This window comes from Cebus imitator, unplaced genomic scaffold (assembly GCF_001604975.1).
Source record: "Cebus imitator isolate Cc_AM_T3 unplaced genomic scaffold, Cebus_imitator-1.0 Scaffold23, whole genome shotgun sequence".
NCBI classification, from domain to species: Eukaryota; Metazoa; Chordata; class Mammalia; order Primates; family Cebidae; genus Cebus; species Cebus imitator.
In genome coordinates, this window is record NW_016107338.1 from 10464076 (window position 1) to 10491179 (window position 27104).

The following is a 27104-nucleotide window of genomic DNA, read 5'->3' on the forward strand; positions in this document are numbered from 1 at the left end:
GAATTAAACTTGTAGTTTAAAACAAACATTAAAAACTCTATGAAAGATATCTCCAGGTCCCGATGGTTTCACTGGTGAATTCATTGAGACAAAAATATACTGTAATTTGTGCACATCTCTTTCAGAAAATGTAAGATGATGCGGCACACCCCAGCTTATTTTCTGAGGCTACTACCCAAAGACAGTACAATAAAATATATCAAGCAGTCCCATGGAATTTTTTAAAAAAGGAAAAAAAAAATCAGTACAAAAAACTATAGACCAGTATCTCTCATAAATATAGAAGCAAAAATCCTTAACAGGGATTAAGAATTTAGTAATGTATAAAAATAATAATATGCCAGAATTAAGTGGGATTTATCTTGGGAATGCACAGCTTATTCAGTATTCAAAAATTAATGTAATCCATGATTTTAACAGTACAAGTAAGAAAAATCAACTCATCAGATCAACTGGAAGAAAAGAATGTCTGACAAAATTCCATACCCATTTATGATTTAAAAAAAAAAAAAAAACTCAGTAAAGTAGAAGTAGAAGGGAACTTCCTCAAACTATAGAGAGTTTCTACCAAGAAGGAAAAAAAGAAATACTACAGGTATCACCCTGCTTGATAGAGGAAAACTGAATGTTTTCCTCCTAAGATTGGAAACATGGTAAAGATGTCCACTAAAAATCTTAGACAGTGTAATAAGGCAAGAAAAACAAGAAAAAATACAGCTTGGAAAAGAAGAAATGAAACCATCCCTTTTTGCATACAAAATGGTCCCTACGTCTAATAAGTGCATTTACCAAAGTCATAAGATATATGGTCAACACACAAAAATCAGTTGTATTTCTACATGCTAGTAATGTACAATTGAAAACCAAAAAAAGCTTTTTAAATTATAGTAGCTCCAAAATAAATGAAAATACTGTTATAAGTCTAACCAAACACTCCATCTGTATGCTAAAAACTATAAAACACTGTTTAAAGAAATCAAAGAAGATTAAAATAAATAGGCCAGGCACGGTGGCTCACACCTGTAACTTTAGCACTTTGGGAGGCCAAGGTGAACGCCTGAGGTCAGAAGTTCGAGACCAGCCTGGCAAACATAGCAAAACCCTGTCTCTACTACAAATAAAAAAAATTAGCTGAGCGTTGTGTCAGGCACCTGTAATCCCAGCTGCTCGGGAGGCTGAGGTAGGAGAATCACTTGAATCCGGGGGATAGAGGTTGCAGTGAGCCAAGATCCTAACACTGCACCCCAGCCTGAGCAACAGAGTGAGACTCTGCCTTACAAAATGAATAAATAGAGATGTAACACGTTTATGGTTTGAAGACACAATATAGTAAAGATGTCAGCTGTCTCCTGACTGATCTAAAGATTTCTGATTAAAGATTTAATACAATTCTGATCAAAATCTCAGAAGGGTTTTGTAAAAGATATCAATAAGCTGATTCTAAAATTTATACAAAAAGACAAAGAAACTAGGATAACAGAAACCATTTTGAAAAATGGAAATAATGTTGGAAGAATCATAAATGATCTTAGCAGGGGTTGACAAATATTTTCAATGAAGGGCCGTTTAGTAAATACTTTTGGTTTTGCAGGCCACATAGTCTCTGTCACAACTATTTAACTCTGTCATCATAGCAAGGAAGCAGCCATAGATAATATAAAATGAATGTGTTCCAATAAAACTTTATTTACTAAATATGTATAAACTGGATTTGGCCTATGGACTGTGGTTTGCCATCCCCAACTCTAAAGCTATAACTATTCAAGAAATTATGGTATTAGTAAAACGATGACACACAGATTAATGAAACAAAACATATAACCCAGAAATAGACCCCTATAAATATGCCTAGCTGAATTTTGACAAAAGTACAAAGGCAATTCAATGGAGAAAGGATAGTTTTTCAACAAATGGTATTGGAACAATGGACATCTATGCACACACAGACACACAAAGAATCTCAAACTAAACCTCATACATTACTCTCAAAAGCTAACTAAAAATAAATCATAGATCTAAATATAAAATGTAAAACTAACAAACTTTTAGAAGAAAGCATAGGAGGAAACATTTGTGACCTGGGATTAACAAAGAATTCTCCAACTAGACACCACAAGTACTATCCATTTTTTAAAAATTGATAACTTCATCAACTATTATTCCTCAAAAGGCACTGTTAGAAGCCTGAAAAGACAAGCTACATTGGAGCAAATATTTTCAAGTCACATATCCAACAAAGGAGTTGTATCCAGAATATATAAAGAACTCTCAAAGCTCAACAGTGTAAAAACAAATAGCCCAATTACAGTGGTCAAAAGACTTGGACAGACATTTCAATAAGGAGATATATGAATAGCAAACAAACAAATTTCATATCATTAGCTATTTGGGAAATTAAAACCATGATGAGATACCTCTGTATACCTATTAGAACGTCTATAATTTAAAAAACTTACTGACAATTCCAAGTGCTAGTGAGGATGATGCAGAATAACTCAACTCTCATTCATTGTTGCTTGAGATGCAGTACAAAATGGTACAGCTCTTCTGGGAAACAGTTTCACAGTTTCTTATAAAGTTAAACATGTATTTACCATATGATTCAATAATCTCTTTAAGTATTTACACTAAAGAAGTGAAAACATGTTTACACAAAAACCTGTACATGAATGCTTGTAGCAGTTTTATTCATAATTTTCAAAAACTGAGAAAAATACCCTTCAGCAGGTGAATAAACTGGTAAACACATCTGTAATGGAATACTGCTCAGCAATAAAAAGCAGTGAACCATTGATACTTGTTTAACAACTTGGATGAATATCAGGGCATTATACTGAATGACAGAAGCCAGTAACAAAAGTTGATATGGTATAATTCCAGTTGTATGACATTCTTAAAGTCAGACCTTTAGTTGTGGAGAAGATTTCTGTGGTTGCCAGGTTGTGTAGGTTGAGGGGGTGTGACTATAAAGTATGTAAGGGAGGTTTTTTTGGCATGATGAAACTGTTCTATATTCTGTTTATAATGGTAATAACAAGAATCTAAACATCTATTAAAATTCATAAAACTCTATACCTTAACAAAGTCAATTTTAACATATAATTTAAACAGTACAAATTTCAAAATAAAAATATATAAGTAAAAGACGATGACATAAAATTTCACAAGACAGTAGTATCTCAGTTTTATTTTTTAAAAGATGCATAATAATAAGTAGAGGAGCTAAATATCCAGAGAACAGCTCTGGATATTTATATTATTCCATTTCTATGTTTTGGGGGGATTTTCCACACCAAAAGTGAATAACTTTTACAAGTTTATAAAACTTTATCATTCATTTTAATTTTGTAATAACCATGAGTTCAGAGCATCACATTTGGTTTCCGTGATTGTTTCTCTTAAAACTTCATATGTAAAATACATTATTTGTATGTTAAAATTTAATTTAATTGTTCTTTGAAATGTCTTGTAAAATATTTAATGGTGGAAAAATTAAAAGTGGCATTCTGTATTTTTAAATATAATAGTATTTAAATGATTACTATATTGTTGAAAGTTTCCAGAGAAATTTTTTAATTACATTTTTTGAAAACTCAGAAATTTGAAAATATTTTCTATAACTTATACCTAACATTAAAATTTTCTTTTTTAATCCTTTTTCCAATTAAAAAATCCCATATACTGCAGACAAATAATGGACAGAAGAAATGAACTTGAAAAAGACATCTGTTCTGGATCTTTGATGACTAACACCTGTAATGCAGAAGGTAATGGCGTTCAAGATACCCAAGTATTCAAAGTATAACAGAAAAACTATGTTACAGCTTGCAAGGACTGTCAGTCTCTTTTTCATAAAAATAAGAGACTTCTGAGAATTTCTAGTGGGTATGTTATAAAACAGCTTGTGGTTGACATAAAATACCAAGTTGCCTGATTATTAAAAAGGCTCAATTTCAGTATTCATACAAGTAAATATAAATTTGGGGATCTTGTTAAAAGTAAAGTAAATACTGTAACACAAAGTAGCCATGTAACATACTCCCTAAAAGCGATACCAAAAAAGAAAGCAAGACAAAGTAACAGAGCAATCACTCCCAGCCAAGATGTCCATCTGAACAGGTGGCCTTCAAAGATAAGTAAATTTTCAATTTGCAGAAGAAATTGCAGAGATAGAAAACACAAATAATACATAGATAACTGTGAGGGGACAAAAGTAATAAACGTTTGAGTATTCTATGTTCCTTTCTCACTGTCCCCTAAAAATGAATCTAACTTGGGAAACTCATTTTTTCACCTTTCCCTCTGAGAATGGGTTAACTCAGCTATATTGTCTTTGAGACTCTGAAATGCAAAATTTTGAAGAAACAGAAATACAGAGAAAGAAAGACAATAGAGGCAAGTAGAGTTAACAGTCTTTATATGGAATTTTTCTTCTGGAGCGTCTAGGTAAGGAAATACATGAGAGCAAGTTCAGCATCTGAGAAAGATGGATAGGAAAGTAAATGAGTTCTTAAGAAGTATCTCATAGTGCCAAGCATATAGTGAATACTATTTTTGTTTTCTTAAACTGAAGTCAAAAGCCTATATAGTCCTAACTCTAATCTAAAATACTGTCACTTCACCTTTTCACTTGTCCTCACCTATGAAATAAAAACTTAAATAGAATGATTCTTATACAGGACAGGCAGGTGAATAAACAAAGCAATTCTTTTGCCATTAATCATTTTAAAATATCTAATTCTCAGTAGGAAAACATCCCAGACTGTACAGAAATACTCCCAAATAGCAAGTAACTTAGAGATAATGACAGACAAGTAACATGTGTATTTACAGAAATACAATCATCAACAAGGCATTAGCTGGTTCTAGGACAAGGAAGAATAAGATACCACCAAAGGGCTTCAGTAAACATATAATCTACTTAGGAAGATAATCTAAATAAATGAAATAAATGATACAAGCCTAGTACCAAATGTATGGTGTATGTACACACTAAGTGCTATAAGGGATGAAAAACATAATTGGAATTTATAAACACCACAAATTATACTGAATTCCTTTTTTCAAAATGAGAATATGTAAATTCTCATATTTCAGAATGAATGCTTGTTAATATTCATCAATAATGAGAAATTAGATTGTGGCGGTAATGACAGTTCTTTCTCCTCAGCATATAAGGTTATATTAGGATGCCTCCTTTTAAAGCATCAATTTGTTGCACTGAGCAAAGGTCAGCAGGTATAACGCTTAACCAATTACAGCTTTCTTTCCTGTTGAACAAAAAAAAAAAAAAAAAAAAAAAAAAAAAAAANAAAAAAAAAAAAAAAAAAAAAAAAAAAGAAAATGGCCTCATAAAAGTTCAACACAGTTCCCTGGGTAACCACCACTAATCGACCAGAATTGGCATTTAGATGAAACTTACTTGCCTTGCTAGTTTAAGGTATCACTTTAAGAACAGAAGGAACAATATAGGCATAGCTACTAATTTGATTTCAGTACATGTATTAGCCATACATGTATGTATGAAAATAATGGGTACTTTCATACTGTTAAGGTTTGGCTTTTGATTTCTCTAGAGTTTTCAGCATTTTAATTTATTTGTTATATTTTAAGCATTTCTGTTTTTAGTTTTGTAAACAATTTTTATTAAGGTCCTTTATTAGATTTTAAAGATAATTGTTGTAATCTTGTACTTTAGAAGGAGAACTGGGTGAAGACTGCAGAGAACAGGTAAAACTTTCTGTTTATTAATAGACATTTAAATTCTAAGAGAAAAGCATAATGTTTGTGATTATTTTGAACTCAAGAAATGGTATCTGTTGGTCTACGTTAACTGGACTACATTACATTAATTGGTCTACATTAACTACATAATAGCTTCTAGAAAACCATTCAGCTTTTCAGTATTCCTAAGTTGTAATTATTATTTAAAAGCTATTTAAAAATAAAATTGTGCATAGTATGTACAAATGAAATTACATATCTTGAAGTTGACTCAAAATGATTCAGTCGGGAGAAATAGAAGGGATATAGATGAATTAAGAGTAACAAGGAGTTGGTCAGGCTTACACTTGTAATCCCAGCCCTTTGAGTGGCTGAGGCAGGCAGATCACTTGAGGTCAAGAGTTTGAGACAAGCGTGGCCAACATGGCAAAACCTCATCTCTCCTAAAAATACAAAGTTAGCCAGATGTGGTGGTTGTGTCTGTAATCCCAGCACTCAGGAGACTGAGGCCTGAGAATTGCTTGAACCCCAGAAGCAGAGGTTGCAGTGAGCCAAGGTTGTGCTATGCACTCCAGCCTGGGCAACAGAGCAAGACTGTCAGAGAAGAAAAAAAGAGGAGCCAGGTGTTGATAATTGATGAAGCTGGGTAGTGTGTAATATAGCAATTTACACATGTCATTCTCCCTTTGGTATATGTTTGAAATTATTCAAAATAAACAATTTAAAAATAAAAGCTGTATAATAATGAAATTATCCAATATATTACTTACATATAATTTTTATAAATAATGCATATAAAATATCACATCTGACAAGTAGTTCTGAACCCCTGTCTGTATCTGACCCTGATATCACATTGCAGTTCATTTTGAGAAGAAATGGCAATACCCTGTTATACCAATTTCAGAAAGGCTAGGATTTATTTTGAGACTTCAGTCTGAATGGTAGTCCCACAGTGACTAGCTTTGTAACTTTGGGCATATCATTTCATCTCTCTGAGCCTCAACTTCTTCACCTCTAAAATAGAGATAATTCCACACACTCCATGGGATTTTTATGAAGCTTTTTTGTGAACATTAATATGGTAGGACTTTGCTAACTACATGGAACTCTACTAATGATAGTAATCTTCACCAAGTTGAGGGGTAGGGAATAGTTTTAGGGGATTTCATTCAGTCTTTTCTCCCATGATGATCTTTACACCAGAGGTTAATGTGCCAAAGTAAGTGTTCTTCAAACTGCTGAATCTATCAGCTCTTATTCTGAGATTTCTCTCATTTAATGTAGGACGTCATTTATTCCAGACTAATTCAGTATCATTGCTTCGATCTACTTCTTTCTGGACATACCTGCATTAAAAATAAAAATCTTTATTTGCTTGAAAATACAGTGGAGTATACATGCCTAAAAATTTAATTTAAAAATTCGCTAAAGGTTCAAGAAACTTTACCATAAATTGTACATATTTTAAATAGCTTATATTTTTAGAATAGTTGTTTAAAAAAATAATAACATCCTGGCCAGGTGCAGTGGCTCACATCTAACACTTTGTGAAGCCAAGGCAGGTGGATTGCATTAAGCCCAGGAGTTCAAGACCAGCCTGGGCAACATGGCAAAACCCCATCTCTACTAAAAATACAAAAAGGTGCACCTGTAGTCACAGCTACTCAGGAGACTAAGACAGAAAGAAGACAGAAAGATCACTTGAGCCCAGAAGCTGGAGATTGTAGTGAGCTGAGATCACACCACTGCACCCCACCCTAAGCAACAGAGTGAGACCCTGTCTCAAAATAAAAAAAAAAAAAAAAAAAAAAAAAAAAACAGCATCCTGTCAAAACTTTACAGACACATCCACTTGAATACACAAGTGTACATGAAATTTAATCAAGAAACTGACTTCCCAAGGATCTTTCTGGAAGGGTTTTTATAGAGAATAAGGGAAAGACCAGTTTGTGTACTAAAGTATAGAATGATTTTTGTAATGTAATCTGTCACAAGACTGAGTTCAGTTACTAATATAGCTTAAATTCAGATTAGCACCAATACACACTTTATGTTCAGTTCTCTGGCTTCTTGTTTAGAAATTGCCATTAAGTACAGATAAGATACAGATTATAACAGGCTGTAATTATTGCTTGCAAAGCTCTTCTCATTTGAAATTTCCACATGCTACCTTTTAGTGTTTGTGCATATGCATGTCTTTGCATAATTTTCTATTGCTGTAATAACTATTTTTCAACATATTTCTCTTGATCAGCTCTTTCTCAACTGTTTTTCTCAACCAATTGAATATATTCAACAAAAATAATAGTAAAATATTGTTAGCATTTATCAAGTACTCATTTATCTGGTTCTGGACTCAGTACCTTATGTTTTAATTCAGTTAATTCTCACAACAAACCTATGAAACAGATGCTACTATTAACCTCATATAAAGTAATTTTCCATAGTCTCACAGCTTGTAAAGTATAAAGCTGGAATTCAAACCCAAACAGTCTGGCTCTTAGACCAGGGTTTCTGAACCTTGGTGCTATTGACGTTTTCAGCCATATAATTCTTTGCTGTTGGGCTATCCTGTGCATTGCAGAATGTTTAGCAGCAATCCCTGGCCTCTGTCTACTGAGTGCTGGTAGTTTCCCCACCCAGTCATGACAACCAAAAAAATCTCCAGACATTGCCAAATGTCTCCTGCAGGGAGAAGGATAGTAAAAAGTCATTCCTAGCTAATAACCAGAACTCTAGAGAAACCCCTACATGACATCACCTCTCTGAAAGCCATACATACATGGATGTGTGGCTTTCAAAAAGATGATGTCATGTAGCGGTTTCTCTATATTTCTGACAAAATGGAAAGCCAAAAAAACAAAATAAAAATCACCTTCATCCCACCATTGAGAGAAAACCATTAACATTACCAGTATCTTTGAAGTGCCCGGGGTCCCCCTCCTCAATTACATTCTTCTTCTGTTTACTCTCAGTCTTAAATTTTGTCTCAACTATTTCCTTGCTTGTCTTTATGGTTTTCACATATAAAGCTAGTTCCATACAATTTTTTTTTATATATTATACTTTAAGTTCTGGGTTACATGTGCAAATTGTACAGGTTACATAGGTATACACATACCATGGTGGTGGATTGCTGCATCCATTGCCCCATCATCTACATTAGGTAATTCTCCTAATGCTATCCATCCCCAATACCCCCCATCCCCTGCTGTAACTCCCCTAGCCTCCCACCCCACAGGACCCAGTGTGTGATGTTCCCCTCCCTGTGTTCCTGTGCTCTCATTGTTCAACACCCACTTATGAGAACATGCAGTGTTTGGTTTTCTGTTCTTGTAGCAGTTTGCTGAGAATGATGGTTTCTATTTTCATCCATGTCCCTACAAAGGACATGAATTCATCCTGTTTCATGGCTGCATCATATTCCATGGTGCATATGTGCCACCTTTTTTTAGCCAGTTTATCATTGATGGACATTTGGGTTGCTTCCAAGTCTTTGCTAATGTGAACAGTGCTGCAATAAACATACGTGTGCATTTGTCTTTATAAGAGAATGATTTATAATCCTTTGGGTATATAGCTAGCAATGGGATTGCTAGATCAAATGGTATTTCTATTTCTAGATTCTTAAGGAATTGCCACACTGTCTTCCACAATGGTTGAACTAATTTACACTCCCACCAACAGTGTAAAAGCATTCCTATTTCTCCACATCCTCTTCAGCATCTGTTGTCTCCTGAGTTTTTAATGATCACCATTCTACCTGGTGTGATGTGGTATGTCAATGTGGTTTTGATTTGCATTTTTCTAATGACCAGTGATGATGAGCTTTTTTTCATGTTTGTTGGCTGCATAAAGTGTCTGTTCATATTCTTTGCCCACTTCTTGATGGGTTTTTTTCCTTGTAAATTTAAGTTCTCCATAGATTCTGGATATTAGCCCTTCGTCAGATGGGTAGGTTGCAAAAATTTTTTCCTATTCTGTTGGTTGCCAGTTCAATCTATTGATAGTTTCTTTTGTTGTGCAGAAGCTTTTAAGTTTAATTAGATCCTGTGACTGGGTTCCAGAGCATGGGGGAGGTTCAGCTCCCCCCTACGATGTGTTCTTCCAGGCTCTTGGTCCCTCACTTGACAAAGAATGGGAGAGAGGACCCCACCAGGCACAGTGCACTAGTAAGTAAATATTGGACCCCAAAGAATTTTGCAGAAAGTGATTTATTTAGGCAGAGAGAGAGAAAAAGGAGAATGAAAAAGAGCTTCCCCGAGGTTGTGGAAGGGGATCCAGATATGAAGTCCGCCCAGATGTGGGGGACAGGGACTTATAACCTCGGAGAAATTCCCACCCCATTTAAGTTTCCTGGCCTATGAAAGGAGTTCCTTTAAACTTCCGCTGGAGTGACTGATCTTTGATTTTCTTTCCCACACACATTTAAGTTAAAGACCTCTAAGTCCCCGGATGGAGACATGGGTGGCGGTATGGCGCTGGGAAGTTCTTGCCTTTGAAACTGCGCCCCTTGTGGACCCAGGAAGAGAATACATCCCCTCAGTCCCCACTCTAAAACAGGAAAGCTCGACTGCTGTTGGGACACAGGGGCCGTTGATTGCTCTTTAGCTACTTCCTGCTGAAATGGGGCGTAGAAGGGGCCCTGCAGTTGAAGTTTCCTCCAGAGGGGAGTCTTTCAGGTGTACAGGTCGATCCTGAGATCCACGATACAGCTCATGAGCGAAGGACATCTGGCGTTCCAATTGTAGGATTATTTATGACCTTATGGCTCTGGAAGAAACGAATGTGACAAGAAGGTTAAAGATGGAAAGTCCAGAGGCAAACAATTATAGAATGGTTATAAACAGGCCTAGGAGAGGATATAGCCAGGACAGCCAGTTGTTAAACAAGCTCCATGATACTATTTCTTAAAGGTTTTTAGCCCTGTGTTTGATTGATTCCTGAGTTCTTTAACTTTGCCTAAAACAACACTTAAATGGTTTACAAAGTAGCAGTATTTCTTCCTAGAAAGAGACAGGTTCCCTCTTTGTGTGTTAGCATATTTATAGCCCTTACTTTGAAGAACTATGACAGCTAAAGAGTTAAGCTGTTTTGCAGAGTGACCTGCCTTTGCAGAGAGAATTAGCAACCTTTTTATGTTATTAATTAACTACTGAGATAGCTTATAGTAACTGAACTTTTCTAATGCCAGAACCAAGTTTTCCTATTATTTTGACCAGCCCCCCACCCCGACTTTATGAAAGGAATAATTGGAGTTTGAGAGATAGCAAAGTTAAGAGTTAAAGTCCTGTTAATACCAGGATATAAATTAGACTCGTGACTAGTTACTTTCCTGGGAATCTTGTCAGAAGAGCAGATGTAGAACCTCTAATGACTCACAGGCATACGAAGGGTTGTCTCCTGGAACTTCAGGCTGTGGAGTGGAGGGTTTATGACTTTCTTCAGGAGGTGCCCAAGGCTTCAGCCGAGTGTGATGAATCCGTGAGTCAATTCCCACCAACTGAACTGTCATTGGGGTAGACAGAATAACCGAAAATGGTCCTTCCCAAGATGGGCCTAGAGAGGGAGAGTCTGAAGGGAGATATTTAACAAGCACCAAGTCTCCAGGGCAGAAGAACTCTTTCCATTTTTCCCTAGGGTGTCCTTCAGGTAAAGTTTTAAGAGCCTGTTGGTGCTTAGCCAAGGAGGTTGTATCTTTTATTAGATCTGTTTCCTTGTCTAATACAAAATCATTAGTAAGAAACGGCTATCCCTAATGCATCTCCTAGGGGCTTAGAGAAATATCAAAAGACTGCTTGTCCTAGGACCCCTCAGGACAGAAGAGTAATACTGCGAAGGCCATGCCAGTGTCCAAGAGATTAATTTCCTGGCCCTCTATGGTCAGCTTTACCTGGGGCTCATTGAGGGTGATGATATAAGCAGGTGCTTACCCCGGGCATCCTCAGTCCTGCAGTTGGGTCATCTGATCAGACACCTCAGGCCCTGGGAACCTTTGTCCCCTGGGACAGTGTGCTTTCCAGTGATCTCCTTGGCACAGTGGGCAAGGACAAGGAGGTGGTCCATTCCTCTGGGGACAATTTCTTATAAAATGTCCCTTCAAACCACAGTGGTAACAAGCTCTGCCAGACTGGTGGCTAACCCAAGGCTTTCCCTCATTTGAGCCCCTGGGGTCTGCTTGCCTGAGGGCCATGACTAAGGTAGCAGCTTTCCTCTGGTGTCTCCTGTTCCTTTCAGCCTGTTCCTCCTGGTCTCTATTGTAAAACACCAAGGTTGCCAGGTTCAGTATGATGCTACACCCTGTTCTGGCCCCAAGCCCAGCTTCTGGAGCTTCCTCCCAGTATCTACTGCTGACTGTGTAATAAACTTCTCCTTTAATATTAACTGACACTTGATGGAGCCTAGTGACAAAGGAGTATACTTTCTTAAGGCCTCCCACAATCACTCAAGGAAAGCTGCTGGGTTTTCTTCCTTTCCCTGAGTTATGTTGGATAACATTGCATAGTTCATGGACTTCTTCCTAGTTTGCCTTAATCCCCCAACTGTATGCAGCCTTTTCTCTAAGGAATAAGCCTCAGCTCTGTCAGGCCTGTTCCCCATACCCTACTCAGCCCTCCTCAGGACTGTCTCCACATTTGGGACTCCCTGTAGCTACTACCTCCAGTGCCAACCAGGGCTCCTCAGCTCCTGTACCTCAACAGGAGCCAGGGAGGGCCGAGAAGGCCAAGGTATTTCAGGCTACTAGGATGCCCAGACTCTGCCCCCTACAGGCAGTAGAAGAAGGATTTGGCCCAACCAAGATGCACACCCCCTTCTCACTTTCTGACTTAAAGCAAATTAAGGTGGACTTAAGAAAGTTTTGAAAATAACCCAAACAATTACATAAATGTTCTGCAGGGCCTGGGTCAGTCCTTTGAATTAGAGTAGAAAGATACCATGCTATTGCTTAATCAAACTCTAGCAATGAGAGAGAGTCTTCTCTAGCAGCGACTCAAGAGTTTGGGGACACTTGGTACCTTAGTCAATGATACCAGAGGAAAGAGGTAGATTTCCTATGGGTAAACAAGCAGTCCCTGGCACAGACCTTCATTGGGATCCTGATTCAGAAGAGGGGGACTGTATGCGGTGCAGCCAGGGGGAAGCCCGGCCTTCCTGAAATCTGAACCCAGGTGTGGGCACAAAAGCCGGGTGGGGCTTCCAGCCAGCAGCTGATATTTGCTTCAGCCGCTGGCTCATTACAATACCCTGAAAGAAAAATAACTGCTTGACACTGTGAGTTTGAAAGCCAGGTACATCCCTGTTTGGGAGCCTCTTTACACTTCTGCCGGTGACCAGGGATGCCAGAGGCTTGCCAGGCTGTGTGCCAGGCCACTGCACTCCCTGGTCCCACGCAGGCCCAGGCCATACCTTGTCCCCTCCCTGCTGTTTTGCTCCTGCCTGCACCACCAGCAAATATGTCTTTTAAAAGCCTGGGCCCACCCCTGGGCCAAGCTGCTGTTCCTGAGATCCCAGTTTATAGCCGGGATGTGAGGCTGGCAAGCAAATGGCCTGGGGAGAGTGCTCGCCCACTCCACCCCCTGCAGGCTTAGTTTACAACCGGGACACTTGGCTGGTCCCGCCTGGTTTCTGCAGTTGGTGTCTGCCTGCCCCACCTCCTATAGGTACTTGGCCCAGAGAAAACAGCTGAGGGAGAGAGCAAAGAGCAAGCAGAAAGAGTGAGAGAGAGAGTGGGGAGAAAGCCGATTTGGAAAGAATAAAAAAATGCACCTTTAATTCTGGCTGGCCCGCACCCCTTAAAGACAGGCTGGGGTCTGGATCAGCGACCAAGCCCTGCTGGGCCCTGCCCCTGCAGCTTGGCACAGCTGCTCCTGGTGTTTCCTAAAGGCAACAGGACAGATTGCAAGTGAGAGGGGTCTGACTCGCTTACCACTCTGACTTGCTTTCTTGCCTCCTGGCTGGCTCGCCAGTGCTCTGACCAGGTTCCGGGGTGCAGGGGAGGCTCAGCTCCCCACTACAACATGTTCTTTCAGGCTTTTGGTCCCTCACTTGCCCAAGAATGGGAGAGAGGACCCCGCTGGGTGCAGTACACTCGTAAGTAAATATCAGACCCCAAAGAGTTTTGCAGAAAGAGAAAAAGGAGAATGAAAAAGGGCTTCCACAAGGTTGTGGAAGGGCATCCACATATGGAGTCCGTCCGGATGTGGGGGACAGGGACTTTTAACTTGGGAGAAATTCCCACCCCATTTAAGTTTCCTGGTCTATGAAAGGAGTTCCTTTAAACTTCTCCTAGAGTGATTGATCTTTGATTTTTTTCCTGCATGCACAGAAGTTAAAAACCTCTAAGTCTCTGGATGGAGACATGAATGGAGGTATGGTGCTGGGGAAGTTCTTGCCTTTGAAACTGTGCCACCTTGTGGACCCAGGAAGAAAATACATTCCCTCAATCCCATTTGTATATTTTGGCTTTTGTTGCCATTGCTTTTGGTGTTTTAGTCATGAAGTCCTTGCCCACGCCTATGTCCTAAATGGTATTGCCTAGGTTTTCTTCTAGAGTTTTTATGGTGTTAGACCTCATGTTTAAATCTTTAATCTGTCTAGAGTTAATTTTTGTATAATGTGTAAGGAAGTGATCCAGTTTCAGCTTTCTGCATATACCTAGCCAGATTTCCCAACACCATTTATTAAACAGGGAATCCTTTCCCCATTTGCTTGTTTTTGTCAGGTTTGTCAAAGATCAGATGGTTATAGTTGTGTGGCATTCTTTCTGAGGCCTCTGTACTGTTCCATTGGTCTATATCTCTGTTTTGGTACCAGTACCATGCTGTTTTGAGTACAGTAGTTTTGTAATATAGTTTGAAATCAGGCAGCGTGATGCCTCCAGCTTTTTTGGGGTTTTTTTGCTTAGGATTGTCTTGGCCATGCGGCTCTTTTTTGGTTCCATATAAAGTTTTAGGTGGGTTTTTTTTTCCAATTCTGTAAAGAAAGTCATTGGTAGCTTGATGGGGACAGCATTGAATGTACAAATTACTTTGGGCAGTATGGCCATTTTCACAATATTGATTCTTCCTAACCATGATCATGGAATGTTTTTCCAACTGTTTGTGTCCTCTTATTTCCTACAGCAGTGGTTTGTAGTTCTTGAAGAGGTCCTTCACATCCTTTGTTGTATACGTTTTATTCTCTTTGTAGCAATTGTGAATGGGAGTTCACTCATGATTTGGCTCTCTATTATTCATATATAGTAATGCCTGCAATTTTTGCACATTGATTTTGTATCCTGAGAGTTTGCTGAAGTTGCTTATCAGCTTAAGGAGATTTTAGCTGAGACAATGGGGTTTTCTAAATATACAATCATGTCATCTGCAAACAGGGACAATTCAATGTCCTCTCTTCCTATTCGAATACCCTTTCTTTCCTTCTATTGCCTGATGGCCCCAGGCAGAACTTCCGATTCTGTGTTGAATAGGGGTGGTGAGAGAGGGCATCCTTGTCTTGTGCCAGTTTTCGAAGAGAATGCTTCCAGTTTTTGCCCATTCAGTATGATATTGGCTATGGATCTGTCATAAATAGCTCTTATTATTGAGATATGATCCATCAATACCTAGTTTATTGAGAGTTTTTACCATAAACGGCTGTTAAATTTTGTCGAAGACCTTCTCTGCATCTATTGAGATAATCATGTGGTTTTTGTCTTTGATTCTGTTTATGTGATGGATTATTTTTATAGATTTTTGTATGTTGAACCAGGCTTGCATCCCATTGATGAAGCTGACTTGGTCATGATGAATGAGCTTTTTGATGTGCTATTGGATTCTGTTTGCCAGTATTTTATTGAAGATGTTTGCATCAATGTTCATCATGGATATTGGCCTGAAAGTTTCTTTTTTAGTTGTGTCTCTGCAGGTTTGTATCAGGATGATGTTCATCTCATAAAATGAGTTAAGAAGGATTCCCTCTTTTGTATTGTTTGGAATAGTTTCAGATGGAATGGTACCAGCTTCTCTTTGTACCTCTGGTAGAATTCAGCTGTGAACCCCTGTGGACCTGGACTTTTTTGGTTGCTAGGCTATTAATTGCTGCCTCAATATCAGACCTTGTTATTGGTCTGTTCAGGAATTCAGCTTCTTCCTGGTTTAGTCTTAGAAGGGTATAAGTGTCCAGGAATTTATGAATTTTTTTTAGATTTACTGGTTTATTTGCATAGAGGTGTTTGTAGTAATCACTGATGGTAGTCTGTCTGTGGGATCAGTGGTGATATCTCCTTTATCATTTTTTATTGCATCTATTTTAATCTTATTAGTCTGGCTAGTGGTCTATTTCATTGATCTTCCCAAAAAACCAGCTCCTGGATTTATTGATTTTTTTTAATTTATAGCACTAAATGCCCACCAGAGAAATGAGGAAAGATATAAAATCAACACCCTAACATCATGATTAAAAGAACTAGAGGAGCAAGATCAAACAAATTCAAAAACTAGCAGAAGGCAAGAAATAACTAAGACCAAAGCAGAACTGAAGGAGACAGAAACAAGAAAAACAATTTTTTTTTTTTTTTTTAAGAGAAACAGTCTCAGTCTGTCATGCAGGCTGGAGTGCAGTGGCATGAACACAACTCATTGTAACCTCAAACTCCTGGGCATAAGCAATCATCCCACCTCAGCCCCCTGAATATCTAGAACTATAGGTGCATGCCACCATGCCCAGCTAATTTGGGGCTTTTTGTAGAGAAAAGGTCTTGCTGTATTGTTGGTCTCAAACTCACTCATTTAACAACTTGTTTAGTTTTACTTCTTTCTGAATTTTATATAAATGGAAACATAGTACATTCTTCTTTTCACTAAATGTTATTTTTAAATATAGCCATGCTGACATGTATAGATGTAGGTATATTCATTTTCACTACCTACATTATTTCACTGACCAAATACAATTTATTCACCCACTACTCAGTGTATTCTTTTGTTAATGGACATTTATGTTGATTCTAGCTTTTTCTATTACAAACAGGGCAACTATGAACATTCTTTCAACATATTCCTTGGGTATATACTTAGGAGTGAAATTTCTGGTCACAGGCAATACACATCTTTAATTTTAATAAATAATTCCAAATATTTCCCAGAGTAGTTTTGCCAATTTATATTCCCACTAAACAAGTATGAGTTTCCATTTCTCTACATCTTGCTAATACTTAAACACTCAGGTTTTTAAATGTTTGCCATCCCTAGTAGCTGTGTAGTAGTTTCTCACTGAGGTTTTAATTTGTATTTGTCTGATTAATAATGAGGTTGAACATCTTTTCATATGTTTATTGTCGTCTTGTTTCTTCTTCCTTGAAATGCCTATTCGTATGTTTTACTCATTTTTTCCATTGAGTTCTTTGCCTTTTTCTGATTTGTAGTAGTCTTTACATATTTTAGAAACTAATCCTTTATCAGTGTTACAAATAACTCCTCCCAAGTTGTTGCTTATCTCTTTCCTGTCTTTACAGTTGATTAAAGAAATTTTTGAGTATATTAAAGATAAGAATGCACCAGTTTTCCTTTATGATATGCTTTTATAGGTTAAGATGTCCTTCCTTACTTCTAATCTCATACAAATAATCTCCTTTTGTTAAAGTTTTTACCTTTCACATGTCTTTAATCCATTGGGTGTGTGTGTGTGTGTTAGATCCTGTGTCCTTTTAACCCTATTTAACACTGTCTTTGGCAGCAGCTTCACTTTAATGGCATGAGATGTCCCAGGGTCATCTTACAAATTCTGTCTTATACCAAGAATCTACTATTTCTCCATTTCTTCTGTTCTCTCTGGAGTTACCATCTTGGCTTTTAGACTTCTTTAGTGGACAGAAAAGAAAATGCTTTTTTTTCCTCAACCAGGAGTGGTAGTTCACACCTGTAATCCCAGCACTTTGGGAGGTAGGCAGATGACTTGAGGCCAGAAATTCAAGACCAGCCTGGCCAACACGGTGAAACCCTGTCTCTATTAAAAAAAAAAAAAAATATATATATATATATATATATACACACACACACACACACACACACACACACACACGTGTATATATGCTAGCATGGTGGTACATGCCTGTAATCCCAGCTACTCAGGAGGCTGAGACATAGGAATTGCTGGAACCCGGGAGGCAGAGAGGTTGCAGTGAGCCAAGGTCATGCCACTGCACTCCAGCCTGGGCAACAGAGGGAGACTCTGTCTCAAAAAACAATAAAGTAACAACTTTTTTTCTTGATACAGTCTCTCACTCACCCAAACTGGAGTGCAGTGGCATGATCACAGTTCATTCAAGCCTTGACCTCCCAAGATCAAGCAATCCTCCCACTTCAGCCTCCTGAGTTGCTAAGATATTTTTATCAACTCTGAGGAATCAGCAGTAGAAAGACATTAATTGATATCCCAGTACAGGCTTCTTCCCAAGCTTCAAACTGATAATACCTACAAGCCATTGTCAGACTAACATAACTGTTCCTTCCATGAAGTTCTATATCATCTTGTACTTTTCCTATGGACATGAATATCACTTTTTATTATAACTCTGGTTTAACTATCTCCTTCACTAGGCTGTAACCGTAACTTTTTTTTGAGACAGTGTCACTGTGTCACCAGGCTGCCTCTGGGTTCAAACAATTCTCCTGCCTCAGCCTCCCAAGTAGCTGTGCATGCCATCACTCCCAGCTAATTTTCACATTTTTAGTAGAGATGAGGTTTACGCCATGTTTCCCAGGTTAGCGTCAAACTACTGAGCTCAAGTGATCCGCCCACCTTGGCCTCGCAAAGTGCTGGGATTACAGATATGACCCACCACACCCAGCCTACTAGGCTGTAACTTTCTAAAAGGCAGTATCTGTATCCATTTTGCTCAACATCTTACTGTTAGCAACAGACATGGAATTCTATAGTGAATGTTTATAAAATAACATAGGCACAAATGCATCAATAAAAAACTCTTTAAGTAGATAATATCCAAAACATAAGATGTCTAAAACCAGACTCATCATTTTCCCCTCAAACTCCAAACTTGCTGCTTCATAAGTGGTCTTTGTCATTCTTGATTCTCTATAACCCACTTTCAATTAATCCAACCAATAAAATTCAATTGATTATTGTTCCTAAATATTTCTAGAATCTAGCCCTATAACTATTGTAATTTAGCTTAATCAATCATCTTCATTTGGAGTACTGCTTCCTAATCATTATCTTTGTCTTTAGTCTATACTCACTACCACCACCACTACCTCCTCAAATCTAGCCTCCACAATGGTGCTAATCTACCTAAGTAAAATCACATAGGATGAAGTCCAAGCTCCTTATCATGTGATATAAGACTCTGCATTAACTAACCTGTGCTTTCCAGTTTTGCTTCCTGCCACTCTCTACCTCAAAGAGTCTGAGTTGCTTCATTGTTATATCCCTAATACCTATTACATCACTTCGAACACTGTAGGTGCCAATAAATGTTGACTAAACCAAACTAGACCTATGTAGACTTAGGTACCTTCTCAGTAACACTAGTTTTTCCAATATTTTATTATGAAAAGTTTTAAACATACAGAAAAGTTCTAAGATTGTACAGTAAACATCAATTTACCCACTACTTGGATTTGACAATTACCGTCTTAAAATAATTGCATTATCCCATATCTGTCCATTAACCTGTCCCTTTATAAATCCATCTTATTCTTTTTTCAACTTTTATTGTATTCAAACATCTTATTTTTGATATATTTCAAAGTAAGTTGCAGATACCAATACACTTCAACCTCTTTAGCCACTTTAGGATACATATCATTAACATGTTAAAAACTCTCAACAAACTAGGTATTGAAAGAACATACCTCAAAATAATATGAGCCATATATGACAAACCCATAGCCAACATCATACTGAATGGGCAAAAGCTGGAACCATTCCCCTAGAAAACCAGCACAAGACAAGAATACCCTCTCTCACCATTCCTATTCAACAGAGTATTGGAAGTTATGGCCAGAGCAATCAGGCAAGAGAAAGAAATAAAGGGCATCCAAATAGGAAGAGAGGAAGTCAAACTATCCCTGTTTTCAGACAACATGGTCCTATATCTAGAGAACCCCAAAGTCACATCTGAGAAGTTCCTTCAGCTGATAAACAACTTCAAAGTTTCGGGATACAAAATCAATGTATAAAAATCACCAGGACTCCTATACACCAACAGTAGCCAAGCCAAGAGCCAAATCAGGAATGCAATCCCATTAACAACTGTCACAAAAAGAATAAAATACCTAGGAACACAGCTAACCCAAGAAGAAGTGAAAGATCTCTACAATGAGAAGAGATGACAAAAACAAATGGAAAAACATTCCATGCTCATGAATAAGAAGACTCAATGTTGTTAAAATGGCCATACTACCCAAAGCAATGTACAGATTCAATGCTATTCCTATTAAACTACCATTGAGATTCTTCACAGAACTAGAAAAAAAAAACAATTTTAAAATTCAGCCTCTTTTCTTTTGCATCTGACAGGCAAGTTTTCAAGCCCATACACTTCCTCTGCCTGGAAACAGACTCAGGGCTATTGTGGTGGTGGGGGCATGGTGGCGGTGAAACCAGCCCTTCAGTTTGCATGGGAGCTGGGTGAGGCCAGTGACTGCCGGCTTTCCCCCACTTCCCTGACAACCTGCATGACTCAGCAGGGCAGCCATAATCCTCCTACTTACACAACTCCATTGACCTGGGTATCTTACTCCCACCCCCACAGCAGCCACAACAAGACCTGCCCAAGGAGAGTCTGGGCTCAGATATGCCTAGCCCCACTGCCACCTGATGGTTCTTCCCTATCCATTCTGGTAGCAGAAGACAAACAGGATATAGTCTTGGGAGTGCCAGGGCTCTGCCCACCATCAGTCCCTCTCTATATTACTACAACTGATGCTCTCTGGAAAGTGCACCTCCTGGCAGAAGGCCAATCAGCACAAAAATAGAGCACTAAACTGCTAAAGTTAAGAACCCTCATGGAGTCCATCCCACTCCCTGCCACCTCCATTGGAATAGGCACTAGTATCCACGGCTGAGAGACCCACAGATGGTTCATATCACAGGACTCTGGGCAGACAACCCCCAGTACCAGCCTGGAGCTGGGTAAACTTGCTGGGTGGCTAAACCCAAAAAAGAAACAATGATCACTGCAGTTCAGTTCACAAGAAGCCACATCCATAGGAAAAGGGGGAGAGTAGTACATAAAGGGAACACCCTGTGAGGCAAAATAATCTGAACAGCAGGCTTCAGCCCTAGACCTTCCTTCTGACAGAGCCTACACAAATGAGAAGGAACCAGAGAACCAACCCTGGTAATATGACAAAACAAGGCTCTTCATTACCTCCAAAATATCATACTAGTCCTAGCAATGGATCCAAACCCAGAAGAAATCCCTGATTTACCTGAAAAAGAATGTAGGAGATTAGTTATTAAGCTAACCAGGGATGGATCAGAGAAAGGCAAAGTCCAATTTTTATGCAAGGAAATCCAAAAAATGATGTAAGAAATGAAGGGGAAAATATTCAAAGAAATAGATAGCTTAAAATGCAACCAAAAATTCAGGAAACTTGAAAAGCTGGCTGGGCATGTTGGCTCATGCCTGTAATCCCAGCACTTTTAGAGGCTGAGGTGGCTGGATCACAAGGTCAGGAGTTCAAGACCAGCCTGGCCAACATGGCAAAACCCCGTCTCTACTAAAAATACAAAAATTAGCAAGGCTTGGTGGGACCCAGCTGTAATCCCAGGTACTCCAGAGGCTGAGGCAGGAGGATCGCTCAAACCCAGGAGGCAGAGGTTGCAGTTTGCCAAGATCATGCCACTGCACTCCAGCCTGGGTGACAGGTAAAGACTCCATCTCACAAAAAAAAAGCGGGGGAACGTGAAATGCTCTAGAAAGTCTAACCAATAGAAATGAAAAAGTAGAAGAAAGAAATTCAGGGCTCAAAGACAAGGTCTTTGAACTAACCCAATCCAACAAGCACAAAGAATAAAGAATAAGAAAATATGAACACAGTCTTCAAAAAGTCTGGGATTATGTTAAATGACCAAATTTAAGAATAATCGGTGTTCCTGAGGAAGAAGAGAATTCTAAAAGCTTGGAAAACATATTTGGGGGAATAATCAAGGAAAACTTCCCCAGCCTTGCTAGAGACCTAGACATCCAAATACAAGAAGCACAAAGAACACCTTAAAAATTCATTGCAAAAAGATCTTCACCTAGGCACACTGTCATCAGGTTATCCAAAGTTAAGACAAAAGAAAGAATCTTAAGACCTGAAAGACAGAAGCACCAGGTAACCTATAAAGGAAAACCTATTAGATTAACAGCAGATTTCTGAGCAGAAACCCTAAAAGTCAGAAGAGATTGGGGCCTTATCTTCAGCCTCCTCAAACAAAACAATTATCAGCCAAGAATTTAGTATCAAGCAAAACTGAGCATCATATATGAAGGAAAGATTCAGTCATTTTCAGACAAACAAATGCTGAGAGAATTTGTCATTACCAAGCCACCACTACAAGAACTGCTAACAGGAGCTCTGAATCTTGAAACAAATCCTGGAAACACATCAAAACAGAACCCCTTTAAATCATAAATCACACAAGACCTATAAAACCAAAATACACATTAAAAAGCAGAATCAAAAAAAGAAAACAAAGAACACAGGCAACAAAAAGCACAATGAATGCAATAGTACCTCACATTTCAATACTAACATTGAATGTAAATAGCCTAAATGCTCTACTTAAAAGATACCAAACCAGCTGGGCGCAGTGGCTCATGCCTATAATCCCAGCACTTTGGGAGGCTGAGGCAGGTGGATTACCTGAGGTAAGGAGTTCGAGATGATCCTGACCAACATAGTGAAACCCGGTCTCTACCAAAATACAAAAAGTATCTGGGCATGGTGGCAGGCACCCCTAATCCCAGCTAGGCAGGAGGCTGAGGCAGGAGAATTGCTTGAACCTGGGAAACAGAGGCTGCAGTAAGCTGAGATCATGCCACTGCATTCCAGCCTGGGCAACAAGAGCAAAACTCCATCTAACAAAAAAAAAAAGAAGAAGAAGAAGATACAGAACCGCAGAATGCATAAATACTCACCAATCGTCTGCTGCCTTTGGAAGACTCACCTACCATATAAGGACTCACATAAAGTAAAGGGGCAGAATAAAGCATTTCATGCAAATGGACACCAAAAGCAAAGCTAGCAGGAGTAGCTATTCCTTTTTTTTTTGACAGAGTCTTGCTCTGTCGCAAGGTGCCAGGCTGGAGTTCAGTGGCGCGATCTCAGCTCAGCTCACTGCAACCTCTGCCTCCCGGGTTCAAGCAATGCCCCTACCTCCGCCTCCCAAGTAGCTGGGACTACAGGCATGCACCACCACACCCAGCTAATTTTTGTATTTTTTAGTAGAGACAGGATTTCACCATGTTGGCCAGGATGGTCTCGATTCCTTGACCTTGTGATCCGCCTGCCTCGGCCTCCCAAAGTGCTGGGATTACAGGCATGAGCCACCATACACGGCCAGGAGTAGCTATTCTTATATCAGACAAAACAAATATTAAAGCAACAGCAGTTAAAAGAGACAAAGAGGGACATTATATAACGGTAAAAGACTTTGTCCAACAGGAAAATCACAATTCTAAAGACAGACACCTGTCATGGCTTTAGCTTGTAGTTCTAGCTGCTCAGGGATGCTGAGGCAGGAGAATTGCTTGAACCCAGGAGGCAGAGGTTGTAGTGAGCCAAGATTGTGGCACTATACTCCAGCCTGGGTGATAGCAAAACTCTGTCTCAAAAAAGAACACTGCAGCTCCCAAATTTATAAAACAATTACTAATAGACCTAAGAAATGAGGTAGACAACGACATCATAATAGTAGGGGACTACACTACTCCACTGAAAGCACTAGACAGGTCATCAAGACAGAAAATCAACAAAAATAACAATGGATTTAAACTATACTTTGGAACAAATGGACTTAACAGATATATACAGAACATTTCATCCAACAACCACAGAATACATATTCTATTCAACAGTGCATGGAACTTTCTCCAAGATAGACCATATGATAGGCCATAAATGAGCATCAATAAATTTAAGAAAATTGAAGTTATATCAAGCACTGTCTCAGACCACAGTGGAATAAAACTAGAAATCAACTCCAAAGGGAACCTTCAGAACCATGCAAATACATGGAAATTAAATATCTCTGCTCCTGAATGAGCACAGGGTCATAAATGAAATTGAGATGGAAATTTAAAAATTATTGAAACTGAATGACAGTAATGACCAACCTATCAAAACCTCTGAGATACAGAAAAGGTGGTGCTAAGTTGAAATTTCATAGCCTTATGTGCCTACATCAAAAAGACTGAAAGGGCACAATCTGACATTCAAAGGTCATACCTCAAGGAACTACAGAAACAAGAACAAACCAAACCCAAACTCAGCAGAAGTAACAAAATTGCCAAGATCAGAGCACAACTAAATGAAATTGAAACAAACAAAAAATGCAAAAGATGAATGAGACAAACTGACAAACTCGTTCTTTGAAAAGATAAATAAAATTGATAGACCATTAGCAAGATTAACCAACAGAAGGAGAGAGAAAATCCAAATAACCTCACTAAGAAACAAAACAGGAGATACTACAACTGACACCACTGAAATACAAAAGATCATTCAAGGTTACTATGAACAGCTTTACGCACATAAACTAGAAAACCTAGAAGAGATGCAAAAATTCCTGGAAAGACATAGCCCTCCTAGCTTAAATCAGGAAAATTAGATACCCTGAACAAACCAGTAACAAGCAGCAAGATTGAAATGATAATTTTAAAATTACCAATTAAAAAAAAGAGTCCAGGGCCAGATTGATTCACAGCAGAATTCTACCAGACATTCAAAAATGAATTAGTACTAATACTTTTGATACTATTCTACAAGATAGAGAAAGAAGAAACCCTCCCTAATTCATTTTATAAAGCCAGCATCACCCTAATGCCAAAACCAGGAAAGGATATAACCAAAATAGAAAACTACAGACTGATATCCTTAATGAACATTGATGCTAAAATCCTTAACCAAATACTAGCTAACTGAATCCAACAACATATCAAAAAAGATAATCCACCATGGTCAAGTGGATTTTAGACCGGGGATAAAGGGATGGTTTAACATATGCAAGTCAATAAATGCGATAAACCATATAAACAGAATTAAAAGTGAAAATCACATGACCATCTCAATAGATGCAAAAAAAGCATTTGACAAAATCCAGCATCCCTTTATGATTAAAATTCTCAGCAAAATCGGCATACAAATGACATACCTTAATGTAATAAACTCCATCTATGACAAACCCACAGCCAAGATAATACTGAATGGGGAAAAGTCGAAAGCATTCCCTCTGAGAACTAAAACAAGACAAGGATACCTGCTCTCACCACTCCTCTTCAACACAGCACTAGAAGTCCTAGCCAGAGCAATCCGAAAGAAAGAAATAAAGGGCATCCAGATTGGTAAAGAGGAAGTCAAACTGTCATTGTTTGCTGATGATATGACCGTTTACCTTGAAAACCCAAAGGACTCCTCCAGAAAGCTCCTAGAACTGATTTAAGAATTCAGCAAAGTTTCTGGATACAAGATTAACATATACAAATCAGTAGCTCTTCTATACACCAACAGCGACCAAGCAGAGAATCAGATCAAGAACTCAACCCTTTTTACAATAGCTGCAAAAAATAAAATAAAATACTTAGGAATATACCTAACCAAGGAGTCGAAAGACCTCTACAAGGAAAACTACAAAACACTGCTGAAAGAAATCACAGCTGACAAAAACAAATGAAAACACATTCGATGCTCATGAATGGGTAGAATCAATATTGTGAAAATGACCATACTGCCAAAAGCAGTCTACAAATTCAATGCAATCTTCATTAAAATACCACCATCATTCTTCACAGAATCAGAAAAAATAATTCTAAAATTCATATGGAACGAAAAAAGAGCCCAGATAGCCAAAGCAAGGCTAAGCAAAAAGAACAAATCTGCAGGCATCACACTACCTGATTTCAAACTATACTATAATGCTATAGTCACCAAAACAGTGTGGGTACTGGTATGAAAATAGGCACATAGACCAGTGGAACAGTATACAGAACCCAGAAATAAATGCAAATATTTACAACCAACTGATCTTCAACAAAACAAACAAAAACATAAAGTGGGGAAAGGACACTCTTCAACAAATGGTGCTGGGACGACTGGCTAGCCACATGTAGGAGAATGAAACTGGATCCTCATCTCTTACCTTATACAAAAATTAACTCAAGATGGATTAAGGACTTAAACCTAAGACCTAAAACTACAAATATTCCAGAAGATAATAACATTGGAAAAACCCTTTCAGACATTGGCTTAGGCAAAGATTTCATGACCAAGAACCCAAAAGCAAATGCAATAAAAACAAAGATAAATAGCTGGGACCTAATTAAACTAAAGAGCTTCTGCATGGCAAAAGCAACAGTCAGCAGAGTAAACAGCCCACACACAGAGTGGGAGAAAATCTTCACAATCTGTACATCTAACAAAGGACTAATATCCAGAATCTACAACAAACTCAAATCAGTAAGTAAAAAACAAGCCAATCAAAAAGTGAGCTAAGGACATGAATGGACAATTCTCAAAAGAAGATATACAGATGGACAACAAACATGAAAAAATGCTCAGCATGATCAGGGAAATGCAAATCAAAACCACAGTGCGATACCACCTTACTCCTGCACGAATGGTCACAGTAAAAAATTCAAAAAAACATAGATGCTAGCATGGATATGGTGAAAGGGAACACTTCTACGCTGCTGGTGGGGATGTAAAGTAGTACAGCCATTAGAGAAAACAGTGTGGAGAGTCCTTAAAGAACTCAAAGTAGAACTACCATTTGATGCAATGGTACTATTGCAATCCCACTATTGGGTGTCTACACAGAGGAAAAGAAGTCTTTACTGAAAAAAGATACTTGCACATGCACAATTCACAATTGCAAAATCATGGAACCAACCCAAATGCCCATCAGTCAACAAGTGGATAAAGAAACTGTGGTATGTATATACAATGGAATACTATGCAGCCATAAAAAGGAATGAATGAATTGTCTTTTCAGTGACCTGGATGAGATTAGAGATTATTATTCTAAGTGAAGTAACTCGGGAATGGAAAACCAAACATTGTATGTTCTCACTGATATGTGGGAGCTATGCTATGAGGACACAGTGGCATAGAATGATACAACGGACTTTGGTGACTTGCAGGGAAGAGTTGGAGGGGGTGAGGAATAAAAGA

The 27104-nt window shown here is 38.4% G+C and overlaps 1 protein-coding gene across 10 annotated transcripts in view; it reads left to right on the forward strand.

Moving 5' to 3' along the window:
• LOC108299718 (WD repeat containing planar cell polarity effector) overlaps positions 1–27104 on the forward strand; it is a 510874-nt gene that overhangs the window by 463350 nt on the left and 20420 nt on the right. For all 10 annotated transcript variants that reach the window (XR_005199011.1, XR_005199010.1, XM_017522162.2 and 7 more), the window contains 2 exons: positions 3688–3767; positions 5699–5730. Coding sequence is in view for 8 of the 10 variants with exons in the window: in XM_017522162.2 (XP_017377651.1) it covers positions 3688–3767; positions 5699–5730 (112 nt within the window). In the remaining 2 variants the exon portion in view is untranslated. The remainder of the gene's footprint in view (positions 1–3687; positions 3768–5698; positions 5731–27104) is intronic.